A 24,072-nucleotide genomic window follows, 5' to 3' on the forward strand; every position below is an offset into this window, starting at 1 on the left:
CTCTAACATTACTTCAATAAACAAACAGCACACAGTCTCAGTCAGCATGAATGTATGCGTGAAATGCACAATATGAATCCGGATTTGTGACGCGTTCCCGTTCGCCACAAGTGAAGCATTTTCACTATGGATGGACCATTCCCGTTATCCATCCTGGATGAAATCCATCCTGGATGAACCATTCCCGTTATTCATCCTTGGTGAACCATTCCCGTTATTCACCGAATGATGAACCATTCCCGTTATTCATCATTAATGCAAGGTGAACCATTCCCGTTATTCACCATGATATGCACAGGTGAACCATTCCCGTTATTCACCCGATTGAATGCAACGTGGTTAGCCAAACAACGAATCGCCCTTACCACGAAAGTGTCTAGCTCACAACCCAATCTCAACCAAACCTAATGAGTTAGTGTCGGTCAATACAACACAACTCCAACAAGAAAACACAAGGGTCTAGTGTCGGTCAATACAACACAGCCCAAACAACAAGAGCACTAGGTGTCGGTCAATACAACACGGCTCCACAACACTTCCCAAGAGTACTAAGTACTCGGTGACTTCAATCATCACCATAGCTCACCTTAGTGGCTTTCCCCAATTCCAATAACTCTCAGCAAAGGTCGACTTTTCCCCGTCTATCGTAAATATTTTCCCCTTCAGTTCTCCTATGCTTAAACGTTAATAAAAATTGTTTCAATTCGAATTAGTCAAGTTATGAGTTTATTTCTCAAAGTCTAAGTTTCCCAAGTCTTTAGTTTTTCAAAGCTCTATCATTCTAAGTTTTCAAAGATCAACCACCCAAAATACATTTCCCGGGGAAAGTCTAAGAATTCCAACATATGGCTAAGTCTCAAACCCCACATTTGGACTTGCCTAGGGTTGTTCATCCAACCCGAAATATCAAAGATCACCAGATCAATGAATCTCCACTCCGAAATTGCGTCAAAACGCTCAATCCAACAAAAGCACAACATCACAAGTATGGAAAAGCATCATAACATCAACTCATCATCAAAAACAACATCAGATAAAACATAAGTCGAATTTATCGACGCCTATCATGCAGTCATAGCTAATATATAGTAAGTTGCCCTAACCTCGAGCTGTTCCAGCTTCGAAATCAAGGTTGTCCTCAAACAGTTGCTCTGAATATTCCAAAGTTCCTTCAACTGAACCTCGGAGAAAAACAAAGCAGAATTCAAACAAAATCGATTAGTTCGATCGCAAAACAATACATAAACGATAGACAAAGCATCAAAGCTTCAGAATACGACAAACGGGTACGAAAGGACAAGTTTTCGAAAACGAAAAACTCCCCCCCCTTAGGAAATAGCCCACGGCCATAAGGAGAAAAGGGCTTCGGCTCTTTTTCTTCGATCAAATCAGTTTACAAGGTAGTTTTAGGGTAAAACTAAGGCAAAGAAACTGTCAGAACAATTTTCGGACAATCGGGCCGAAATACGACTACGCAGGGGCATTTTGGTCCAAAATAAAGGCTCAAAACTTCAAAGTTATCAGTTCTGAAAACAAATTTGACAGCAACGATCCTCATGACATCCGTGACAACAAATCCTAAAGGCACGAAGTCAGATTAAGTCTTTACGACAATAAAGTTTCGAAATGTGAGACAAAAAGAGTTTTGAGTCAATTTTTCAGATCCTGGACAAATGAATCGCAATCAGAGTTTACTGACAGAGGTTTTAGACTCAGGGAAACATAAGGAACATAACCCAAGCGAGAAATCAGAGAAATCGGACAATTTTAGAAAAAGCTCAAAACTTAGAGCACAGAAACGACTTCAGAAACGCAACAGAAACAACAATCAGAGGCAGGAATCGTGTTAGTTACCTTGATACCTAGAAGTAGGGACGAACTGCACGAAGATTGGTCAAGGTTTCGCGAAATCTCCTTCTCCCCCCAAGCTCTCCACAATCTCGGCCAAAATGGTGAAAATGAAGAGGATATTAGCTTTTTCGCCTATTTATAGGCGGGCGAAATCGCGGGAAAATGAAAATTTCGCGATTCCGATTTTTGCAGCACGATCACCGAGAAATTCTAAGAGAGATTCTAGCGTCAGAATTCCAGAACTCAAAACAAATATCTAGGATTTGGGAAAAACGATATCGAAAAACTCAAAAGCGGTGTCGGTTAATCTGTCCCGAAAAACTACTTTTTGCTGTGATCGCCGAACGACAAAACTTCCTTCTGAAGAAAGATTGGAAATGTCGAAACAAGTCTGGCAACGCGGACGGAATCTTCGTTAGAAGTCCCGAATAGAAAAAGTCTTCATCCATTGCTCGAAAATAGGGTTTCGAAGCAAAGAAATTAGCGTCGGCGGACATCCGAAAAGTGAAACCTATCGTGCGTACAGTCCAGAGTTCCGAAATGAAACGCTGGTCGATGGAAAAATAAAGAGAATCTTTAAATTTTCCCTGAGTTCGAAATCTCACTCAAAACGTTGCTTTAAGAGCGAAATAGCCTATTCTGGACACGCTCGCCATAAGGCAGGTGTGCAGACGACTCGCACTAACTCCGAAAACAACTACGCAACATTCCTCAAGCAATTCCTGAACTTTCTTCTTCATTAATCTTCCTCAAATATCAAACTCCTGTCACGCTTACACTGATCCTACGCGTGAGTCGGAAACTAGCTTGTTCTGAAAATTCAGGTCTTACAATACTCCCCTCCAAAAAGAAAGTTTCGTCCTCGAAACTCAGAGTTCAGCAAAAAGTCCGGGGTACAATTCCTTAATCTTATCTTCCAATTCCCATGTAGCATCTCCCGTATCCTTGTTCCATATCACTTTTACCAACGAAATCTGCTTTCCCCTCAGCTGTTTCACTCTCCTATCCCCAATACTCACTGGCGGTGCCTCAAAGGTCAAATCATCCTTCAGTTCAACGTTGTCTGGCACGATCACATGAGTCGGGTCTGGAATGTACTTCCTCAACTGTGACACATGAAATACATCATGAATGTTGGAAAGAAATGGCGGTAGTGCAATCTGATATGCAACTGGTCCAACACGTCGAGTGATTTGATAAGGCCCAATAAACTTTGGCGCAAGCTTCCTTGACTTAATAGCTCGTCCAACCCCCGTAGTCTGAGTAACTCGTAGAAACACATGGTCACCTTCCTCAAACTCTAGGGTTCTACGTCTCTGATCAGCATAGCTCTTCTGTCTGCTCTGTGAAGCTCTCATCTGTTCTCTGATCTGCTTAACCTTCTCAGTCGTCTGTTGCAGCATTTCTGGCCCAATCAACAAACTCTCCCCATCTTGATACCAACACAAAGGTGTCCTACACTTCCGACCATACAAAGCTTCATACGGTGCCATCCCAATGCTCGCATGGAAACTATTGTTGTAGGTGAATTCAATCAATGGCAGAAGATCATCCCAGCTTCCTCTGTTATCTAGCACACAAGCCCGTAGTAGATCCTCTAGCGACTGAATAGTTCTCTCTGTTTGCCCATCCGTTTGTGGATGATATGCCGAACTCAATCTCAGCTTGGTTCCTAACGCATCATGAAGAGCTCCCCAAAAGTGCGAAGTAAACTTTGGATCCCGATCAGACACAATACTTGTCGGAACTCCATGTAGTCTCACAATCTCCGCCACATAGATCTCAGCCAACTTCTCCACATTGTAGGTAGTTCTCACTGGTAGAAAATGCGCTGACTTGGTCAAACGATCTACAATCACCCAAATCGAATCGTGTCTCTTCTGTGTTCTTGGCAAAGCCACCACAAAATCCATGGATATACTATCCCATTTCCATTCTGGCACGTCTAAGCTCTGTAGCATACCAGCAGGTCTTTGATGCTCTACCTTGGCCTTCTGACAAGTCAAACATGCAGCTACATACTCGGCCACTTGTTTCTTCATTCCTGGCCACCAGAAATTCAGCTTCAAATCTTGATACATCTTGGTCATTCCCGGATGAATACTCCATTTGCTCTTGTGCCCTTCATCCATGATCAGCCTTCTCAATTCTGGATTGTTGGGTACACAAACTCTGTCTTTGCATCTTAAAATATCATCCGTTCCGATCTTGAATTCCGGGTCTTTCCCTTGAATCACTAAGTTCCTCTTCTCCAGCAGAAACCCATCTTGCAGTTGTTGCTCTCTAATCTCTTCCATCAGTCCACTGGCAATTCTGATCATACCGAACTTCAACTTTCCCTCAGACGGTGTCACCCCTAAACTCATATCTCGAAATTGTTCCAGTAACTCCAACTCTTTAACCATCATTGACGAGACATGCATCTTTCTGCTCAAAGCATCAGCAACTACATTCGCCTTCCCAGGGTGATATTGCAACGTAAACTCATAGTCTTTGATGAACTCCATCCATCTTCGTTGCCTCATGTTCAACTCCCTCTGATCAAACAAGTATTTAAGGCTCTTGTGATCGCTAAATATCGTGAAAGTACAACCATAGAGGTAATGTCTCCAGATTTTCAGCGAAAACACAATGGCAGCTAACTCCAAATCATGAGTCGGATAGTTCCTCTCATGCGTCTTCAACTGTCTCGAAGCATACGCCACCACTTTTCGATGTTGCATCAGCACACATCCCAAGCCTTGGTACGAAGCATCACAATAAACTTCATAAGGTTCTTCTGGTTGCGGCAAAATAAGCACAGGTGACGTCGTCAAACGTTCCTTCAGAGTCTGAAAACTTGATTCACACGCCTCAGTCCATGCAAAAGGTTGATCCTTCCTCGTCAGTTGAGTCAAAGGTCCAACAATCTTAGCAAATCCCTCAATGAAGCGTCTATAGTATCCAGCCAAACCCACAAAACTTCTTATCTCCGTCACTGTCTTCGGTTGCTCCCAAGCCAAAACAGTCTCCACTTTCGCCGGATCCACAGCTATGCCTTCCTTTGAGATAACGTGGCCTAAGAAATTAACTTCCTTCAGCCAGAATTCACACTTGGAAGGGTTCGCATACAGCTTCTTTTCTCTCAACACTTGTAGAACTTGGCGCAAATGTCCTTCATGTTCCGTTGCATCCTTCGAGTATATCAGTATATCATCAATAAACACCACCACAAACCGATCTAGGAATTCATGAAAGATGCGGTTCATGTAATCCATGAAGACAGCAGGTGCATTTGTCACTCCAAACGGCATCACTAGGTACTCGTAGTGTCCGTAGCGTGTTCTGAATGCAGTCTTCGGTATATCCTCAGTCTTCACTCTGATCTGATGATAGCCTGATTTCAAATCTATCTTCGAAAATACAGCAGCCCCTCGTAATTGATCCATCAAATCATCTATCCTCGGCAACGGGTATCTGTTCTTGATCGTCGCCTTGTTCAGTTGTCGATAGTCCACACACAACCTCGACCTTCCGTCTTTCTTCTTAACTAACAACACTGGCGCTCCCCACGGTGAAACACTTGGTCGAATGAATCCTTTTGCCGAAAGATCCTCCAACTGAGATTTCAACTCCGCTAACTCCGCAGGTGCCATACGGTAAGGTGCAATCGAAATCGGTCCAGTTCCGGGTACAATGTCGATCACAAACTCCACATCGCGTACAGGCGGCAGTCCAGGTACATCTCCAGGAAAAACATCCGCAAAATCTCGAACCACCGGAATACCTTGAATATCCGATTCCTTCTTCCCCTCCAGACTTAGCAATGAAAAGTACTTCTGAGTGCCCTCGCTCAACGACGCACTAATGTGGTTAATAGAAAGGTACTCGAAAAGATCCGAGTCTGGGAACACCACTTTCTTTCGACTACAGTCCAAAAGACAATGGTAGTGGGATAACCAATCCATCCCTAGGATTACATCTAGGTTTTTAAGGGGTAGACATACTAGGTTGGCATGAAAAGTTCTATCTTTATATACTACTGAACAGTGCATGCATGCGGCATTAGCAATTAGAGTCCTAGCAGGTGTAGTTACCATAAGATCAAAACTCAAAGTAGTAATAGGCAGATGCAGTCTTGATACGCAATCCTTAGAGACAAATGAATGAGTTGCACCAGAATCAAAGAGTACAGTTAGAAGATTACCGTCAATTTCACATTCTCCTCTGATCAAACCATCAGCTCCTTCAGCCTCTTCTCCATCCATGGTATACACTCTTCCCTTCGCCACTGGGCGCTTCCCACTAACAGCATTCACAGCCGGTTCAACCTTCGGTGCCTTGCATTCCGTAGCCAGATGCCCAGATTTGTTGCAATTGTAGCATCTTGGTGGCCTCGTGCAATTGTTTGCATAGTGTCCCGTTCCTCCACACCGGAAACAAGTCACTTCACGATTTTGGGGACGGCTTCCCGACCCTCCAGAAGTAGCAGCACCAGTCATCGGCTTGTAAGATCCCGGGGTAAACCCTCTCCCCGCATGACGTTGATATGGCTTCCTCGCCTGAAACCTCCCTTTTCCCTGAAAACTCTGTGGTGTCGACCTCACCGGTCCTCCTGTTCCAGCCCTGTTGTATCTCCGATTCTTCATCAATTCCACCTCAGTTGCCTTCTCAACCAATGCCTGGAATCTCATGATCCCCAATGGTCTCACCGAATCTTCAATATCAGGCCTCAATCCCCTCACAAATCTCTTGCACATGTAGGGTTCATCAACTTGATCACGGAAAAACCGAAAGTACTTTGCCAGAGACTCTAACTTGGCAGCATACTCCGGAATGGTCATGCTTCCTTGTTTCAGAGTCAGAAACTGTGATTCACGCTCGTCACGAGCACTGTCTGGGAAATACTTCTCGAGAAAAGCAGTTCGAAAAGAATTCCAGTTCACCTCCACATGATTTGCCTCCATCATTCCTCTGGCGCCTCTCCACCAGTATTCAGCATCTCCCAACAACAGATAGGTTGCCAGCCCCACTTTGGCTCCCTCAGCAGTCTGTAACACTCCAAAGATCTTCTCAATCTCCTCTATCCAGAGTTCCGCTTTGTCTGGGTCAGTACCTCCCGAAAACTTAGGTGGATCTTGTCTCCTGAAGTCATTCAACCCTTTGTTCTGATCCAAGGTCGCCTCCCTCTGACGCTGGTGTTGATCACGCGCTTCCTCCGCAGCACGTCTCAAAGCATTGTCATTCGCTTGGTTAGTCATTGCCTGGGCCATAGTGGCCATCATCTCTGCTAGCTGATTCGTGTTCACCATCGTCTGTTACCCCCAAGAAAACTATTAGTCCTAATCGTAGAATAGCACCAAACTATTACATATGGTTAAACAACCATGCAATCAATTAGAACGAAAAATCGTCCTGCAGACAATCAATTTTCACTCTTTGCAGAGTCACACAACCTAGCACAGAAGACCTATTCCCCAAAGACTCCCAAAAGACTCGACTAAGCTCTGATACCACAATGTAACACCCCCATTTCCAGGTGTCACTTTAGTAACCAAAAATAAACTTTACGCGGAAAAACAGGTAATTTTTTTTTCTTTCCTTTAAATCAAAGCGATAAAGAAGTAAAGACAACACCCAACAACTAAACTAACCGATATACAAACATATACATCTGTACAGCCTCGGCTGCACTCCATGTCACGCGAAGCCGCAGTGACTCCAAAGCAGTACGCCCGCAGGCAAATATACAAACCAGAACTGTGAGTAAAAGTATCAAAATACAGTTATCCAAGAGAAAGTCGGCACTCAAAAATGGCCTGAAAGGAAGACCCCTATACTCCGACAGACTCTCTGTGATCCTCCTCAAAAGAACCACACAAAAAGCCACACATCGGAACCTACCCTGTCCCAAAAAGAAACTGACGATCAGAGCTCTACACAAAAATGTCGCTAATCCTAACCTACCCTCCCAGCTCAGCTCACCAATCCTCCTCCTCCTCATCGCTGCTCGGCGAGTAGCTCTCCCCACTGCTCTCGGAGTCAGAGTCGGAATCCACCGTAATCATCTCGGTGTCCAAATCCATAACCTCCCTCCTCACTATCCTGCGCACCGCCCTAGTCGAGCCGGTCTCCACATCCACCTCTCCTGTGAGAACATCCTCCTCCTCCACCCTCATCAAGGGGTCCACACGGTAGCCGTGCGGTGAAGAGAAAGATAAGAGACGTGAGACAGATGGGACAACAGACTCCCTCCTCGACTGTACGAGCCTAGAGGACGACGCCACGTCGGTAGAAGCGATGGCAGTAGCCGGAGGTGGCACAACAGGTGTAGAAGCAGCAGCAGGCTCGATCTCCTCTGGGTCCTCCTCAACAGAAGGTGAAGTCGGAGGTGGTGCAGGTGGTGCATGTCCAGTGCCTGATCCACAATGAACTGAGCGCGGCAAGTCAAAACTCAGCTCCATACGCCGTAGCACTCCGCTCGTCAGGCGTCCTCGCTCATCCGTCCGGTCCTCCATGACCCTTCCCCTATACGTCGCCCGGTGACCAGCCACATCGATCACCCAAGCGGTGGGGGCATCCCTATCCAGCAACTCATATCTGATCCCCCCCGAGGGAGAGACCGTCGAGAACCAGTCGGCCATCGACATCTGGCAGCAGGCCGACCGCCCAAAGACAAACATACAAACAAAGCCAAGGCGCTAGGGTCAACTCACAGCAATAAGTACATATACACACAACATGTGACAGGGTATATATATAAGTTGTTATATAAGCATATAAATAATCCTAGCATGTTATGGCTCTAACATTACTTCAATAAACAAACAGCACACAGTCTCAGTCAGCATGAATGTATGCGTGAAATGCACAATATGAATCCGGATTTGTGACGCGTTCCCGTTCGCCACAAGTGAAGCATTTTCACTATGGATGGACCATTCCCGTTATCCATCCTGGATGAAATCCATCCTGGATGAACCATTCCCGTTATTCATCCTTGGTGAACCATTCCCGTTATTCACCGAATGATGAACCATTCCCGTTATTCATCATTAATGCAAGGTGAACCATTCCCGTTATTCACCATGATATGCACAGGTGAACCATTCCCGTTATTCACCCGATTGAATGCAACGTGGTTAGCCAAACAACGAATCGCCCTTACCACGAAAGTGTCTAGCTCACAACCCAATCTCAACCAAACCTAATGAGTTAGTGTCGGTCAATACAACACAACTCCAACAAGAAAACACAAGGGTCTAGTGTCGGTCAATACAACACAGCCCAAACAACAAGAGCACTAGGTGTCGGTCAATACAACACGGCTCCACAACACTTCCCAAGAGTACTAAGTACTCGGTGACTTCAATCATCACCATAGCTCACCTTAGTGGCTTTCCCCAATTCCAATAACTCTCAGCAAAGGTCGACTTTTCCCCGTCTATCGTAAATATTTTCCCCTTCAGTTCTCCTATGCTTAAACGTTAATAAAAATTGTTTCAATTCGAATTAGTCAAGTTATGAGTTTATTTCTCAAAGTCTAAGTTTCCCAAGTCTTTAGTTTTTCAAAGCTCTATCATTCTAAGTTTTCAAAGATCAACCACCCAAAATACATTTCCCGGGGAAAGTCTAAGAATTCCAACATATGGCTAAGTCTCAAACCCCACATTTGGACTTGCCTAGGGTTGTTCATCCAACCCGAAATATCAAAGATCACCAGATCAATGAATCTCCACTCCGAAATTGCGTCAAAACGCTCAATCCAACAAAAGCACAACATCACAAGTATGGAAAAGCATCATAACATCAACTCATCATCAAAAACAACATCAGATAAAACATAAGTCGAATTTATCGACGCCTATCATGCAGTCATAGCTAATATATAGTAAGTTGCCCTAACCTCGAGCTGTTCCAGCTTCGAAATCAAGGTTGTCCTCAAACAGTTGCTCTGAATATTCCAAAGTTCCTTCAACTGAACCTCGGAGAAAAACAAAGCAGAATTCAAACAAAATCGATTAGTTCGATCGCAAAACAATACATAAACGATAGACAAAGCATCAAAGCTTCAGAATACGACAAACGGGTACGAAAGGACAAGTTTTCGAAAACGAAAAACTCCCCCCCCTTAGGAAATAGCCCACGGCCATAAGGAGAAAAGGGCTTCGGCTCTTTTTCTTCGATCAAATCAGTTTACAAGGTAGTTTTAGGGTAAAACTAAGGCAAAGAAACTGTCAGAACAATTTTCGGACAATCGGGCCGAAATACGACTACGCAGGGGCATTTTGGTCCAAAATAAAGGCTCAAAACTTCAAAGTTATCAGTTCTGAAAACAAATTTGACAGCAACGATCCTCATGACATCCGTGACAACAAATCCTAAAGGCACGAAGTCAGATTAAGTCTTTACGACAATAAAGTTTCGAAATGTGAGACAAAAAGAGTTTTGAGTCAATTTTTCAGATCCTGGACAAATGAATCGCAATCAGAGTTTACTGACAGAGGTTTTAGACTCAGGGAAACATAAGGAACATAACCCAAGCGAGAAATCAGAGAAATCGGACAATTTTAGAAAAAGCTCAAAACTTAGAGCACAGAAACGACTTCAGAAACGCAACAGAAACAACAATCAGAGGCAGGAATCGTGTTAGTTACCTTGATACCTAGAAGTAGGGACGAACTGCACGAAGATTGGTCAAGGTTTCGCGAAATCTCCTTCTCCCCCCAAGCTCTCCACAATCTCGGCCAAAATGGTGAAAATGAAGAGGATATTAGCTTTTTCGCCTATTTATAGGCGGGCGAAATCGCGGGAAAATGAAAATTTCGCGATTCCGATTTTTGCAGCACGATCACCGAGAAATTCTAAGAGAGATTCTAGCGTCAGAATTCCAGAACTCAAAACAAATATCTAGGATTTGGGAAAAACGATATCGAAAAACTCAAAAGCGGTGTCGGTTAATCTGTCCCGAAAAACTACTTTTTGCTGTGATCGCCGAACGACAAAACTTCCTTCTGAAGAAAGATTGGAAATGTCGAAACAAGTCTGGCAACGCGGACGGAATCTTCGTTAGAAGTCCCGAATAGAAAAAGTCTTCATCCATTGCTCGAAAATAGGGTTTCGAAGCAAAGAAATTAGCGTCGGCGGACATCCGAAAAGTGAAACCTATCGTGCGTACAGTCCAGAGTTCCGAAATGAAACGCTGGTCGATGGAAAAATAAAGAGAATCTTTAAATTTTCCCTGAGTTCGAAATCTCACTCAAAACGTTGCTTTAAGAGCGAAATAGCCTATTCTGGACACGCTCGCCATAAGGCAGGTGTGCAGACGACTCGCACTAACTCCGAAAACAACTACGCAACATTCCTCAAGCAATTCCTGAACTTTCTTCTTCATTAATCTTCCTCAAATATCAAACTCCTGTCACGCTTACACTGATCCTACGCGTGAGTCGGAAACTAGCTTGTTCTGAAAATTCAGGTCTTACACCCTGCCCGATTACCTGGAGTGATTGTGATTGATAGGGAATTGGCTTTACTCAGTGCGGTTCGGGATATTTTTCCTGGGGCTACCCATTTATTATCCATATTCCACATAAACAAGAATGTTGAGGCAAAGGGCAAATTGTGGGTTGACACAACAAATTTTAAAGCCTTAGTGATGCAAAAGTGGAATGAAGTGGTATATGTGGAAACAACTACACACTTTGAGGAGGAATGGAGAGAGATGTGTGATATGTGTAAGGATCATCCAAAGTTCACATCGTACATTTATGACACTTGGTTAGTTCACAAGGAGAAATTTGTGAAGGCATGGACAAACAAAGTGAAGCATTTTGGAACAACAACAAGTAACAGGTACTACGCACATGCAATCTTGATAGACTTCTTTCATTTTATAGACTTGATTCATTTTTGTATGCATTTGATAGACTTGATTCATTTTTGTATGCATTTGATAGACTTGTTTCATTTTTGTATGCATTTGATAGACTTGCTTAATTTGAAAGACTTGATTCATTTTTGTATGCATTTGATAGACTTGTTTCATTTTTGTATGCATTTGATAGACTTGTTTCATTTGATAGGCTTGATAGACTAGCTTTATGTTTGTATACAGGGCTGAAAGTGCACATGCAAGCTTGAAGAAGATGTTTTGGAACAACAAGGGTGACTTGTGCGATTCATGGGAAGCAGTGGATAGGCTGACCATTGTACGCCACAATGCAATACAAGCATCGTTTGAGCACAGTATTAACATTGTAGAGCACCGTTTCAAGTCTCCAATGTATAAGAATATGAGAGGATTCGTTGCTAAACATGCCCTTCAGCTAATGTACGATGAACAAAATAGATTTTGGGGTCATGGTGAGAAATGCGGTTGCTTGATGAAAGTCACTCATGGACTACCTTGCGGTTGTGCACTTCAGAGTTTATCTTCAATTCCGTATGCAGCAGTGGATCCATTCTGGAAGATACTTTCTTGGGAACAAGTACCTGTTGTGGATAGTCAAACCTCAAACAGTTGATGCATGCCGCCAGAGATTGAGGCCTTGATTGCTCATTTCAATACCTTGGATGATGCAGGCCAAAGTATGCTGAGAAGGAAGCTTAAAGAGCTTTATTATCCTCAAATCAGTTCATTGTGTCCTCCTGAAGTGAAGATAAAGCATAAACAATCGTTCAAGGAGAGGAAAACCAAACCTCCTAGAGGTCAATCAATAGGATCCTTGCAGCGCGACCTTTGACATTGGGAAATTGTTAACAATCATGTCAAAGAACAAGAAGCGAAAGCTAGCAAGAGGAAACCTAGGCTCCTCAAAACTCCTAAAACAACTATTCAGTCCTCAACTCCAAAATCACAAGCTCCTAAGTCAAAGAACAAGAAGGCTATGAAGACCACCGGGGCCACCACCAACATCTACTTACCGGAGTTGCCATCTTTTTTTTGGCAATATATACATGAAGTGATAGATGTTGTCGGATATGGTAACGGTGGATACAAAGCCGTCGCTGCATTGCTGGGCCTTGAGAACGGTCAGGACGGTTGGCCTTGGGTTAGGGAAGCGCTGATTGCAAAACTCACACTCTATCGGAAACACTATACATACATGTGGGGTAATGATGTGGTACAGGCCATGCACCTTCGTCTCACTCTCCCTTTCGGTGGTAGAGCCACTGAAGACAAATGGATGCATCTACCAGAGATGGGGTACCTTATTGCTAACTGATTTCGGGTGGTTTTCATCTCCATCTCGTTAAAATCTAGTTACACTTACCTTCCGATGAGAGGAGGCGCCCCACCGTTAGAACATCCTGTCATAGTTGTTGGTCATGTGACCAATCACTTTGTATCGGTATATCCTCTATTAAATACTCTAGTTTTTTTATTAATACACTCTCTTGTCACGTTAAACAATTTATATTTGAAATATATCTAATTTTACTGCTATACTCTTAAATGTAGCTGAAGTTGGTGTCTGGACATCCTATGCCGCCAATTGCTCTCCAATGGGAATACAACGTTGTAGAACCCGAGCCCGAATGGTGTAGACCGTATGAAGAGCGTTTGGAAAGATTTATGGCTGAACACACTGTTTGGATTGGTCCTTATGTTCCTAGCAAGAATGATTACATAGACATAACAAAAGATTGATAATATGATTCATGTTTGTAATGTTGTATTAGATTTGACATTTGAATATTTTCCTACATGTATTAAAACAATGCTCCAGTATTGTAACCATGTCTGTTTGTCCCATATTATTGTCTCTGCATTTTCGTGTTTCTGCCTTTGTGATAGTATCTGGTTTGAGAGATCTGAATCTTGAAGTTTCATATTAATCCAGTTCAACAACTCTCTGACATCTTAAAAAGAGGGGTGGTAAATTTAATTATCAACCAGTCTGAACCTTATAGTCCTGGAGATATCAACCAGTCCGTACCTTCTAGTCCTGGAGAGATCCGAAACTTATAGTCATGGATCACTCTTACCAGATGCAGTAGATGAAGGTATGAAAAACGGTAGAAAGGGGGGGTTTGAATAACGTTTTCAGAATAAAACTTCCACCTTAAATATTTTAACAAATCTTTCGAGAACAAAGTGCTTAAGATAAGAGATAGAAAAGCACACAAGGATTTTATCCTGGTTCACTTGATGAATCACTCAAGCTAATCCAGTCCACCCGTTAAGGTGATTTCTTCCTTCTTAGAATGAAGGCAATCCACTAATCAGGTAAATGTTACAACTGCACTTGAAACCTACAAGTGACTAACAATACACTGACTTAGCTCACACTAAGATTCACTCTCTTAGTCTTCTCTAGGTTTCGATCAAACTTGATCTCCTAAAGGTAACTAAACAACTGTTTAAGAAAGAATGTTTACAAAGACTTTGCTTCTGAAAAGCTAATAGTAAACACAATGAATTCAGATGAAAGAATGCTTAGAAGGTTTGAATATAGCTTGCGCGTGTGAGATTCTTCCAACCGCATCTTTCAATCTTCAGCCTCTATTTATACTCCAAGGATTAGGGTTTGAACGCTGCATGGGAATGCTACTGTTGGAGGGCAGTTCTGGAAATTCCAGCTTCTACTGTGGCTGAGAATGTTAGGTAGGTCGTCAGGATGGTACATTTGCTTTTGTACTTGGATAGTGACATGACCTTTAAACCTAGTAGACTTCTGATCAGGAGAATGCTTCATGTTGGAACTTGTGAAGCTAGTTGATCAGAGTCAGAGGGAAGCAGAGATCCTCTGACCGTTGTATCTTCTGATTCTGAACTCAGAGGGAAGTACATGGTCTTCAGAGCCATCTTGCTTCTGGACTTCAGAGTTTCCACTTTTCAGCTTCTGGATCTTCAAAGTCTTCTACACCATCAGAACATCTGAACCTTCAGAGTGTCTGGGTTGTCAGAACGTCTGGATCTTCAGAACTTCAAGTGACTGAGTCCATATCAGAGCTTGTATGGCTTCAGATCTTCTGACGCTTTTCTACTGTTCAGAGTGAACATAGATGTTGCGAAAGCGTTGCTTGGGTCACTCTTTAAGCACAGTGCTTCTGATTTGTGTGAGATAAAATTGAGGTCAGAGCCTGTAAATAGCACACTCAGAAAAACACGTTAGAGTACCATAATTGTTCATACTAAAATGTTAACTTGTAATCATCAAAACATAGAGTTGTACTACTCGATCAAAACTTGATCTTACAATCTCCCCCTTTTTGATGATGACAAAACCATGTATTTTGATGAACAATTCTTAAACAATAAACTGAATTCACTCAGAGTTTAGAGAAAATAGAATTAGACTTATCCTGATGTGAATAGTTTATTTTGCTCATTCTGAATCCAAGTCACAGCTTGATTCTGAGCATAGCTCCCCCTGAATCTAAGACTTTATGAAAACGTTATAAATGTCTAGATTCTGAGCTAAATAATATAAGAGTTCAGAGTGAAAAGACATGACATAGATGAATTGAAATAATCAGAGCGCATAAGTATTCAGAGTCAACAATAAGTGGTATCAGAGTCAAATAGAATCACTTCAGAAGAAGTGAAATGTATTCCTTGTATTTGCCCAGTGACACATCTATGGTCATAAAGGTGGAACTCTTAAATTCTCCAAAAGAAAAATAAATCACACTAACACAGCTTACACATCAAAAACTGGGTGTACTCCCCCTTTTTGTCATAAGCAAAAAGTACGGGGTGTGAAAAACATAGCTTGAAGTACAAGGTACTCCCCCTTAGAGAAGGTCTAAGTTTAAAAATGATGGAGAAATAAACGATGCATGAATGAGAGTTAAGGGAATTAAAGAAGGGAGTTAATGCAAAAGAAGAACGTTTACCACCGGCCACAGAAGTAAAGAGAAGCTTCAGTTACCAAGGACTTAACCTCGAGAAACTGTAGGAGCAATAACTTCCAAGGAGAGAATGAAGCTTATATAAAGCGATTTAGAAGAGGGTAAGCTTCACAACTCGATCAATACCAATTAAGAGAAAATGGCATCATACAAAATGGCATTAGAAGAGCTCAGAAGGAAGGATTTTGAGGAAGATATGTTCCTGAATATAAGGCATCCTGATGGTACAAAGACTGTAAGACCCAAGTTTTTAAACTTATGCCAAGTAAATAAAATCTCATTCACGATTAGGGTTGATGTATTGTGAAGGGAAACCTGAACAAGAGTTACTAAATGAAATAAATTTATGAAGGAGAAAGTTCAGGAAAAGTTTAAGGATTGCATCATGATCGATAAAAGTTATAGCACGATCGTTTTCACTTTTAGGCACGATGGAAGTTAATTCCAAAAATCTTCAGAGAAATGTTAGAACTTCTCTTTTTCCATATATCAAAATCGTTTCGAGGCGAAACTCTAGGATCTACGAACGTCCGATTCCAATCATCGGAAGTTTGCCGAAACCGAATCCCTGGTATTTCAAAACCCTAGAATCAACCGACAATAATGACTTTTTCTATTCAGAGCTTCAAATGAAGATTCTACACGCGTACACCCATTTCTCTTGATGATTTCAATCTTTCTTCAGAAGGAAGTTTTCCATTCCGACATTCGATGCAAAAAGCAACTTATCGGGTAAAATAGTTTTATACCGATTATGCATTAGTCGCCAAAAATACAAGGAGACCTCTGTATAGTTTTGGAATTCTTTTGCCAAAACATATCTATTAATTCACGGAGAATGAAGCCAGAAAAATCAGATTCGCGAAACTTTCATTTTACCGCGTTTTGCCAACCTTTATATATAGCCAAGAAAGGAAGAAAAACACAAAAAAACTACCCATTTTCCCCACCCAAACCCGCGGCCAAGAGAAGAAGAAGGAGGAAGAGTTTTTCTTCATTACTTGCTTGATCGTCGATCAATCAGTTGCTGCTTCAAGGTTTCGAGGTATAGTCGCTAATCCTTACCTCTAATCGCTTTTTCCATAGCTTTTCTGTAGACTTTTCTGAGCTGATAGTTTTGAGGTTTTTGCAAAACTATCCTTAATATTTCATTTCTGATTCTAAACCTCTTCCTTATGTGCCCAAGATCACTTCTGCCGGATTAGATTTTCCGTTATGCCGCCGGATTTCCGCCGGAATCAATTTTAGCCTTAAATACCCATTTTTGGAGTTTTTGGAGTAAAGCTTCAACCTTTAGGCTGAAAACTATCGCCTTAGCTTAGTGCTAGTAGGATTAGTTGTCATAAACGTCGTTGGTGACGTCCCTGTCAAATTTGCTTTTTGGGATTTCAGTTTTGAAATTCTAAGTTAAAAATCATGACCAAAATACCCCTGCGACAGTTTTTGATCCGATAATTTTTCCGAGTTTAGAATACCCTTAGTTACGGCTAATGATAGCATAGGAACCAAGTTTGATCGAAGAAAAATCGACCCTCCTAATTGTGAAAAGTGGCCGAGCACCCTAGGGGAGGAGGAGGAAAATTCCTTTTTCGAAAACTTGTCCTTTCGCGCTAGATTATCGTACCTTGGAGTATATATTACTTTGTGTAACCTTAGTAAGTATTGATAGCTTAGTTTCCGATAGATTTTGATTGATTTCTGTGGTTTTGTTCTAAAGGTTCTTTTGAAGAGTTTCCCGAGGAACAAGGCTTTGCTTGTGAGGAAGCGTTAGACGATCATTCTGGAGAACCTACAGGTGAGGGCTTCTCACTGAATCTCTAGTTAATGCTTAGGGTCGATGTTTTCGACATTGTTTACTGTTTATGCACTTGTTTGTGTTTGATTGGAAAAATGTTTTCTGAGGCTTCGGCTGACAATGTAGATGATTCATCTATTGAATGTTTTTGAGATTGACTTACATGCTATGTGCTATGTGGGTAATCTAGGATGTGTGGTGCATGCTTTATATGCTAAGTGCTACGTGTTTATTCTGATATGTATTGATATATGACATGTTTGTTGACTGTGATGAATTAATTATGCGTCTGCAATGAAATCTGCGTTTCTGATTAGTGAGAATAGCGGGCAGGTCATGCCGATTTTATTTTGAGAGTTTTGAGAAAGTTTGATAGGACGAATGAGATTCGGACCTTGTATGGTGTTCTTATGGATCGAGACATTCTCTGGAGTCAGTTGGGGATTAGGAGATCCCGAGAACTTATAGGATTTACGATAAGACTAAAAGGATATTATTTTGAAAAGAAAACTCATAAGACATTAAACAACCTCTAAATCTTCAATTAATGATAATAAACTCGAAAGGAAGCTTCGGATGCAAATCTTAGTTTTTGGAAAACGAGAAGTGTCGTCGGATCCAATCGTCGAGGGAGTTGAGAAGTGTTGAGTATGTTGATGTTCTTGTGCTGTTGGAGCAGCTGTGTTGAGTATGTTGGTGCTCTTGTGCTGTTGGAGCAGCTATGTGTTGTTGGGCTATCCTGGGGATAAGTCCGGGAAATCGTTAGTTTCCGAGAGTGTGATACTCTATGCTCGTTGAGCAGTTGTGACCATCGGATTGAGATGAGTCGGATGATTTGGAGATCATCGTGGGTTATGTGTTGTTGTGAAGAAGTGTCTTTTGTGGCAGAATCGACTTTACCTTAGGGTAAGCTTTTAGAGACTTTGATTTAGCTAGAACACGTGGCGACGTGTCGAGTGAGATTCGGAGACGTTGTTTGACTAATCATCCCGCATTCATGCAACATTAATGAGGTATTAACACAGGACGTACTCTGGACCTCGTCGGTTTCCAAAATGGTCATAAGACCCGGAATGCCGTGTAAGAGCGTTTGTAGACGTCTCTTGTAGCAGACCGAAATGGCAGACCTACGGGTTACGACTGATCTGACTACCGTTGTTGTTGGAGTAAGAGGCACGCGGGCCGAAATGGTCCCACCGTGGCTGGTGCTAGGGCTGATCCGTTGATGTCCATCCGTTCCGGAATGCATATTGGTTGACTGGGTTAACCTGCATTGCATATCATGCAACATGCATACTAATTTAGTTGTCGAATGTGATTGTTATTTGTTAATCCTATTTGGAACATGCTATCTGCTATTATTGCGTTTATGTTATTGTGGAACATGCAACCCTAGGAATGATATCTCTAGCTATAAGCCTAAGTGGCTATCTATTATTTGTACCTATTGGGTTTATTATCTACATAGTTCATTAGAGTTGACCCTCGCGTCTTCTGTGTGTGTTTTGGCGGACAACGCCTTTTGTCAGATGTCCATTGCGGACTGGTTCACAATGGTCCACCCTTCGGGGGGGATCAGATATGAGATGATTGACCAGGATGACCCCGGTTCGTGGGTGGTAGACCCCGCTAGCCACCGCGCGACCTATTCCGGGAGGATCATGGAGGATAGGGTAGATAGCGGAGGACTCTTGGTAGAGGGAGTGCTGAGGAGGTGCTCTGTCAGCTTCAACTTGCCACCGGGTGTGCATTGCGGACCAGGAGCAGGAGGACCACCACCGCCACCGTCATCTTCAGAGGACGAGGATCCTTCAGAGGAGGAGCCAGTGGGAGTGCCTTCGGCAGAGTCTAGTGCACCCACCGCTGCGATCATTGATGATCATGGATCGGGCCCAAAGCCCGTTAGTCCAGCATCGGAGCGCATCGCTGTTGCGAGAGGGGGCAGGGTAGTGTTTGTAGACTTAGTCGTTCTGGATTCTGATTCAGACGATGATCATGCTGACACATAGTTTTGAGTGTTAGTGTGAGCTCCTCGAGATAGGATTAGTGTAGGAGTAGAGTCTTAGCTCTGACAGTCATTGCATCATTTGTTTCTTTGGGGACATGGTAGTTCCGCCTATAGCTTTTTGTGTGGTTTCCTTACGGGAATCACAGAGAGTTGGTTGGACTTAGGAGGTCTTATTTTCAGGCCATTGGGTCAGCTTATTCTCAGTTTTGAGGGATAGTGTTGCGGACACTTACCTTTATATTTGGTTTGTATATATTGCCTACGGGCGTTACACTTTCTTACCCGTCACTGGAGGTTCACTCGTGACGAGGTTGCTACTTACAGCGGGGGCTGTTATATACATTGTATATTAGTTCTATTGCTTTTCGCATTTGGGTTTTATTTAATTCAGTCTTGTCTTAGTTATTATCGAAAAAAAAAAAAATATTCACGTTTTTCCGCATTAAGTTTATTTTTGGTTACTAAAGTGACGCCACCGAAATCGGGGTGTTACAAAGACCATACAAGAGCTGACGAAGACACTGCTAGAAGAAGATCTTGGTCCAGAGATGGCGAAAGATCTGAAAGAATTCCTCTGCTTCGTGGAGGAGATTCAGGAGCTTTGCCAGCTGGAGCTGAATCTGCTGGAAGAGAAGGAAGCTGTTGAAAAGAAACTCAAGACGACAGAAGATAGTCTGGAGAGAGATGAGCTGAGCATCAAACTCGGCAACTTAGAGTATTCACTGGATCGTCTGGAGAAGGAGAGAGTGGAGCAGCGCCAAGAATGCAAAAGAATGAGGAAGGATCCTCCATTCTAGATATAGGGAATAATGTATGATGTAATAAGCGTCTTGATATGAATAAAAATTTTTTTTGCAAACACAATGTCATATATATATATATATATATGCAATGAGAAACGACGAGTAAGCAAAAATATAGCAAACAATGTAAATTAAAATAAAAGGTAAAATAAATTAAGAAAGAAAAACGAAAGAAATCCTAAAAACTAGGGCTTGTCAGAGCGACGCAGAAGTTCTTTAAGAGCTCGATTCATTTCCATCAGCAGAATCTCATGAGAGTTGAGACGTTGTTCCATGATGTCAAGTCGGGAAGAACTTGGCTGTGTAGAGGTAGAAGGAACATTCTGAGCAGAGTGAGGAGCTTGAGTGGAATCAGAATCAGCATGTGTGAAAGGCACTGGTGCAAGAGCTTGACATCTGATAGCTTCAGGTTCAGCTTGTAGTCTCTCAGCTTCTAATCTAGCATTTTCAGCTTGTGCAGCCTCTTGACGTGCAGCTTCTTCTGCTTGTTCTTTCTTTCTTCTGGCTTCTTCAACAACTTCAAGTAACTCAGTTCTTTGTTGTTGTTCATGCATAACAACTCTTCTGTTAAACCGCTGACTAGCAGCCTCAATCCTCTGATCCCTTTCCGCAGTGAGATGACTCATCATAACAGGAACTTGAGCAACTAACCAAGTACTCAGACGATTCCATTCTTCAGCAACAGAGTCAGAGTTCTCACTAAGGTCAGTGTGACCTTGCACATTGCGAATCATCAGTGAAGCTTCATGATTAAAGACACTGATGCACTCAAGAAGAGAGTTTGGCTTGAGGTAGGTGTAGGGAACAATGGAGAGATTGGCTTCAGGAGAGGTGGGGTGGTTGCTGCTATTTGCCTCAGAGGCACCTTGAGGAGAACCAACATCTAAAGTTTGGACATTTGAAGTGTGGGTCTCATGGTTTGGTTCAGAGGTTTCAACCTGAGGGTGTGGTGATCTAACCGAGGAGTGGTTAGACACTGAGTTTTCTGGTTCTGGTTGAATGGGTTCTTGTTGAACTTGGTCTGGTTGAACTTGTTGGGCTAAAAGGTCTGCAGCATTCAGAGGGTCTGCTTGGATAGGATGATCTGGGTCAACTAGACGTTCTGGTCTAGGTCCAGGGTATCTCCTAGGGCTAGGTACTGTGTGGTAATACTCAGGAATGGCAGACTCTTTTTCTTTTGCAATTGCAACGAATTTGCGAACAGATTCAGAGTTGTTTGAGGGTGAGGAGTCAGCAACATTGGTAGGAAAGGATACAGAAGTATAGGGAGTTGAGGAATCTGTATCAGTTGTTCTACGAACAGGACGTTCTGAAGCTCTGGGGACAGAGTGATTAGAAGGTCTGGGTTCAGATTCTGGTTGTTCGAGAATAATGGGTTCAGAGGTTAGTGGGTTGTATTGAATGGTTATGGGTGAGGTTGGTTCAGAGGGTCTAGGAGTCTGAAGCATGTTCCAAAGAGGTGCTTCTTGTTGGGAAGGTTGGAAAAATGAAGACCTAGGTGAATTTGGTGGAGATGTGGTTTGGTCAGCTGGTTGAGACTCTGGGATAGGAGTGAGTTGGGTGGTAGTGCGGTTAAGGAGTGAAGAGATAGGGAGTGCATCAAGCGAATTTAAATCATCATCAGATTCAATAACAGCAGACTTACTTGATGATCGCACGGCAGACCGAGTAACTCTGGCAGAAGTCTCCATTCTGATTACTTGAGTAGCTGGTTCCACACGAGTTGGCTTCTCCACAATTCTAACTTGCTTCTTTTTCTTCTTAGGAGGAGGAGCATCACCATCATCACCATCAGATAGAGCATCTGGTTTGGTGGGTTCCTCGTGCTTCCTCTTAGATTTGTCAGCCTTCTTCTTCTTCTTCTGATCATCAAACTCTTCAGAGGATTCCTCCAAGACCATTTTTCTCTGAGTTCTCTTCTTGGGAGGAAAGTCAAACTCTGGAGCTGGTGGCAAGTTTCTGAAGAACTCGTCCACATCTATCCCATACCCTTGTTGCCTCAGATCATCAATGTAGCACAGGATTGCATTCGGATTATCTGCTTGAGACCACAGAGGGTAATCAATCAGAGGCACCCTTCTTTGTCTTACTTCATCAAAAGTATCTTCATGAGCAGGGGCAACCTTTTTCTTGATCAATCCCATCTTATTCAAAGATGTGGATGTGAAAACATCACTAACAATTGTCGACAGATCCTCTGTTCATCCTGCCTTGATCAGATCTTCTATGAATTTGCTCTCAATGAAGAGGTCTGAAAGCAGTCTCCCAAAAGGGATGTACTTGATAGCAGACTTGATGGAAGCAGTGGTTCTGGATTTCCTGATACACTTTCAGGTAAGAGAACAGGAAGAAAGGAAGGCAGATCTTCCTATGATCCTGAATGAAGAACAGCATCGCCTTCTGACAGAAGTTGACGTAATCAGGAGAGCTTCCCTTTGGCCTCTAGTTGAAGCAGTGGAGCAGAATCTTGTGCCAGATCCTTAGCTTGGGATGAAGATCCACCACTTTGTAGTCACTCTTGCCAGGTTTGTAGTTGGTGTGGAGAGCCTGGTTGGTTTGGTCCTTTGTTCTGGGTTTCACCTTTGATTCCGTCAGTTGGAATCTATAGCCTGTCCCGGTGTGTGCACCTAGAAGGTCAACAATTGACTTCTCAGTGATGATTATCCTTCTACCAGCAATGTAAGAAACCACTTGTGTGTCATCGCAGTCGGCATGTTTCCAGAATTCCTTGACCAATTTGTCATAGATTGGACCTCGAAGTCTGTTGAAGTATTGTTCCCATCCTTGAACATGAACTTCAGGACGAAGATCATACCCATTATCAGCTATGTTGTCCAGGTCGAATCTCCATTCAGCAAGAACCTGGAGTTCTTCAGGAGCAAAAACACAATGAACGGCACAACCCCGTTCTGCAATAAGAATCAACTTCCCTTGAGCTTGAGCTTGACCTTGAGTTTCAGGACCCGATTGACCTGTAGCTTGGCCTACTACCATAGTAGGAAATCTGGATGCATCTGCAGTTTCACTTCTGTTGGGTCTAACCATCTTGAGGGCGGTTGAAAGTTTTGGGTAGAAAGGAAAAGGATGAATAGAGAGAGAGAGAGATCGTGGGGATAAGGATTTGAAAAACTGAAGAGAGAGAAGGTAAAACCGTAAGTGTAGGAGAACGTGTGTGTATAGTGGGTTTTTTGAAAATAACCGTTGTTGATCAAAAAGCAAATTAAAATCAACGGTTAAAAATTAAAGACATCATAGTAACAGTTAATACACATATCACACGCAGGAGAGAAGCACATCAACACTCATTACGACAGACTGTCTGCACGGGCACAAGGAACTATATATCAGAGATACTGACACACGTTTACTGTCTCAGCTTCAGAGTCAGCACCAATGGGTACTTAAACTCTGATAGAGTTACCTTCTGAACTAGACATCTTCTGATAAAGAATTATCATAGTCAGAGGTTCTGATCCATCTTCATGCTGGACAAAAGTCCATATTCAGATTTTTCAGAATGAAATTAAATCTATCCTCTGCTAAGGGCTTTGTAAAGATATCTGCCCATTGATGGTCAGTATCAACAAACTTCAGAAGAAGTACGCCCTTCTGTACATAATCTCTAATAAAATGATACTTTACCTCAATGTGCTTTGCCCTTGAATGTAAGATAGGATTCTTACTCAATGAAATTGCAGGAGTGTTATCACAATAGATTGGGATATTGCTCTCAAGGATTTGATAATCCTCCAGCTGATGTTTCATCCAGAGCATCT

At 42.6% G+C, this 24,072-nt stretch overlaps 1 protein-coding gene across 1 annotated transcript; it reads left to right on the top strand.

The window, feature by feature from the left end:
* The first annotated feature begins 11,488 nt into the window (after window positions 1-11,488).
* LOC130719522 (uncharacterized) lies at window positions 11,489-13,058 on the top strand. The gene is made up of 4 exons (XM_057570144.1): window positions 11,489-11,610; window positions 11,948-12,195; window positions 12,415-12,540; window positions 12,607-13,058. The coding sequence occupies exons 1-4, from the start codon at window positions 11,489-11,491 to the stop codon at window positions 13,056-13,058; spliced, it is 948 nt and encodes a 315-aa protein (XP_057426127.1).
* Window positions 13,059-24,072: the final 11,014 nt, after the last annotated feature.

This window comes from Lotus japonicus, chromosome 5 (assembly GCF_012489685.1).
Source record: "Lotus japonicus ecotype B-129 chromosome 5, LjGifu_v1.2".
NCBI classification, from domain to species: domain Eukaryota; kingdom Viridiplantae; phylum Streptophyta; class Magnoliopsida; order Fabales; family Fabaceae; genus Lotus; species Lotus japonicus.